This window comes from Sinocyclocheilus grahami, unplaced genomic scaffold (genome assembly GCF_001515645.1).
Source record: "Sinocyclocheilus grahami isolate Dianchi unplaced genomic scaffold, SAMN03320097.WGS_v1.1 scaffold3157.1, whole genome shotgun sequence".
Taxonomy (NCBI): Eukaryota; Metazoa; Chordata; class Actinopteri; order Cypriniformes; family Cyprinidae; genus Sinocyclocheilus; species Sinocyclocheilus grahami.
The window spans coordinates 53,843-55,565 of NW_015508321.1; the positions used below are offsets into that span (position 1 = coordinate 53,843).

A 1,723-nucleotide genomic window follows, 5' to 3' on the forward strand; every position below is an offset into this window, starting at 1 on the left:
TATAGTCTGAATAATTTTTGATGGGGGTACAAACTTTTGTGTCTCCCCCACTCTTTGTGAAACAGCTGGGGGATTCTATTATAGTCTTTTGGTCCTGCATTGCTGCCACGGCTCAACAGTCTAAATCCACATCCCTTAATACAAGAGAAAAAAATGCCCCCCTAATGACATCATTGTTTGGGCTGACTGTCGGTCTCTCTCTCTCAAGCTTTTGGTTTGAATGGTTTCTTTGGACCATGCAAGAACATAAAACACGGCCCCCTTTTCCCCAAAATCCTTAGTTTCAGTTACAATTATATGGTAATCTATTTTAATATTATACAATATAAATTAATATACTTTGCCAAACAGTTTTATATAGTATCAAAGGAAAAGTTCACCCAAACATGTCCTCATGTCATCCAAACCTATGTGACTTTCATTCTTCTGCAAAGAACAAATTAATATATTTTGAAGATTTTTTTGTCCTTACAATGAAAGTTAATTGGGTCCGAAACCAACTTTCTTCTGTGAAACATACAAGATGATATTTTTTGTAAAAAAATGTCTGCGTTTTTGTCTTTACAAAGTCAAGGGATTCAAATGTTGGCTTTGGACACTACTGACTCATTGTATGGACATAAAAGTTGAAAAATTCTTCAAAATATCTTCATTTGTGCTCTGCAAAAACAAAAACAAAAGTCAGTCATATAGAATACAACATGTGGGTGAGTAAAAGATTGCTTTGACATTTTCAATACTTGCACTGATGACAAGGGTTGAAAACAACCACCCACCAGTATCATGGTTACTCTGCTTTACTAAAGGGACCAATACAGTTTGGAACAGGTCACACTTACACTAAGCTAACACATGCAATTTGTTCAACTAACCTTGTTGGTTGCTGTAGCACTGGAGCCTTCAACCACCGGTACATTTGTGACTTGAACCGAAAGGTATCGGTTGTGGATGAGTGGCCAGGCCCCTTCAACCCTACATGTTTGGAACTCATCCCGAAAAGTTCGCAAGTGAGGATCACCGAATAATCCACAATGTCCATACTTTTTCTGTTGGGCCGCCGGGCCCAAGGCGAGCACCCTGCTTTCATAGTTGCAGACGTCCACCACTGGCGGCTTGGAAGTGCTGGGTGCTTTGGCTGACGACGTTGGGCCATCACTGGAGCAGTTGTGCTGTGCAAAGAGCTCTTTAATTCGGAATACAGCGGAGTGGTACACCAAGTCCCCTCTACATCCATGAGCTGTGCGGCGCGTACACAACGAGTAGGCCCTCAGAGCGATGCAGTAGTCCACATCTGGAAGCACCTCTTCTTGCAAGCCACCGGAGGGTGAGAATGAGGCCACGTACTCCGCATTACAGCGCTGAATTCGACATTTTTGGCAGCACACTGTTGAGAATCAAGAAGAATTAGGCATTAATGAGATGCATTTAAAACTGTGAGAGAATCACTATGTGATGGTTGGTTGGTGATGGAGATGTTCATAATTAAAGTTCTTAGCCTTAGATGGTTTTTAGCTACTAAACCTGTTTAACAGCTACCCGACTGCTGTATTTTGTCATTCTGACACATTCATTGGTTGCACTCGAGTCAGCATGGCATCTGAAAAGCTGCTGATTGCTATTCCAAACCATGAAAACATTCCTTGTCTGGATTCTTTTTAGTTAAGTTGTTTTATGGATATGGTCTAACAAAAGTGTGAAAATAGTAACTGCTTCATTGGATATG

At 41.0% G+C, this 1,723-nt stretch overlaps 1 protein-coding gene across 1 annotated transcript in view; it reads right to left on the bottom strand.

The window, feature by feature from the left end:
• The window catches only part of LOC107576054 (RGM domain family member B-like), a 46,034-nt gene that overhangs the window by 35,884 nt on the left and 8,427 nt on the right, over window positions 1-1,723 (bottom strand). Inside the window, exon 3 of the mRNA XM_016262323.1 lies at window positions 873-1,384. Coding sequence (XP_016117809.1) covers window positions 873-1,384 — 512 coding nt within the window. The remainder of the gene's footprint in view (window positions 1-872; window positions 1,385-1,723) is intronic.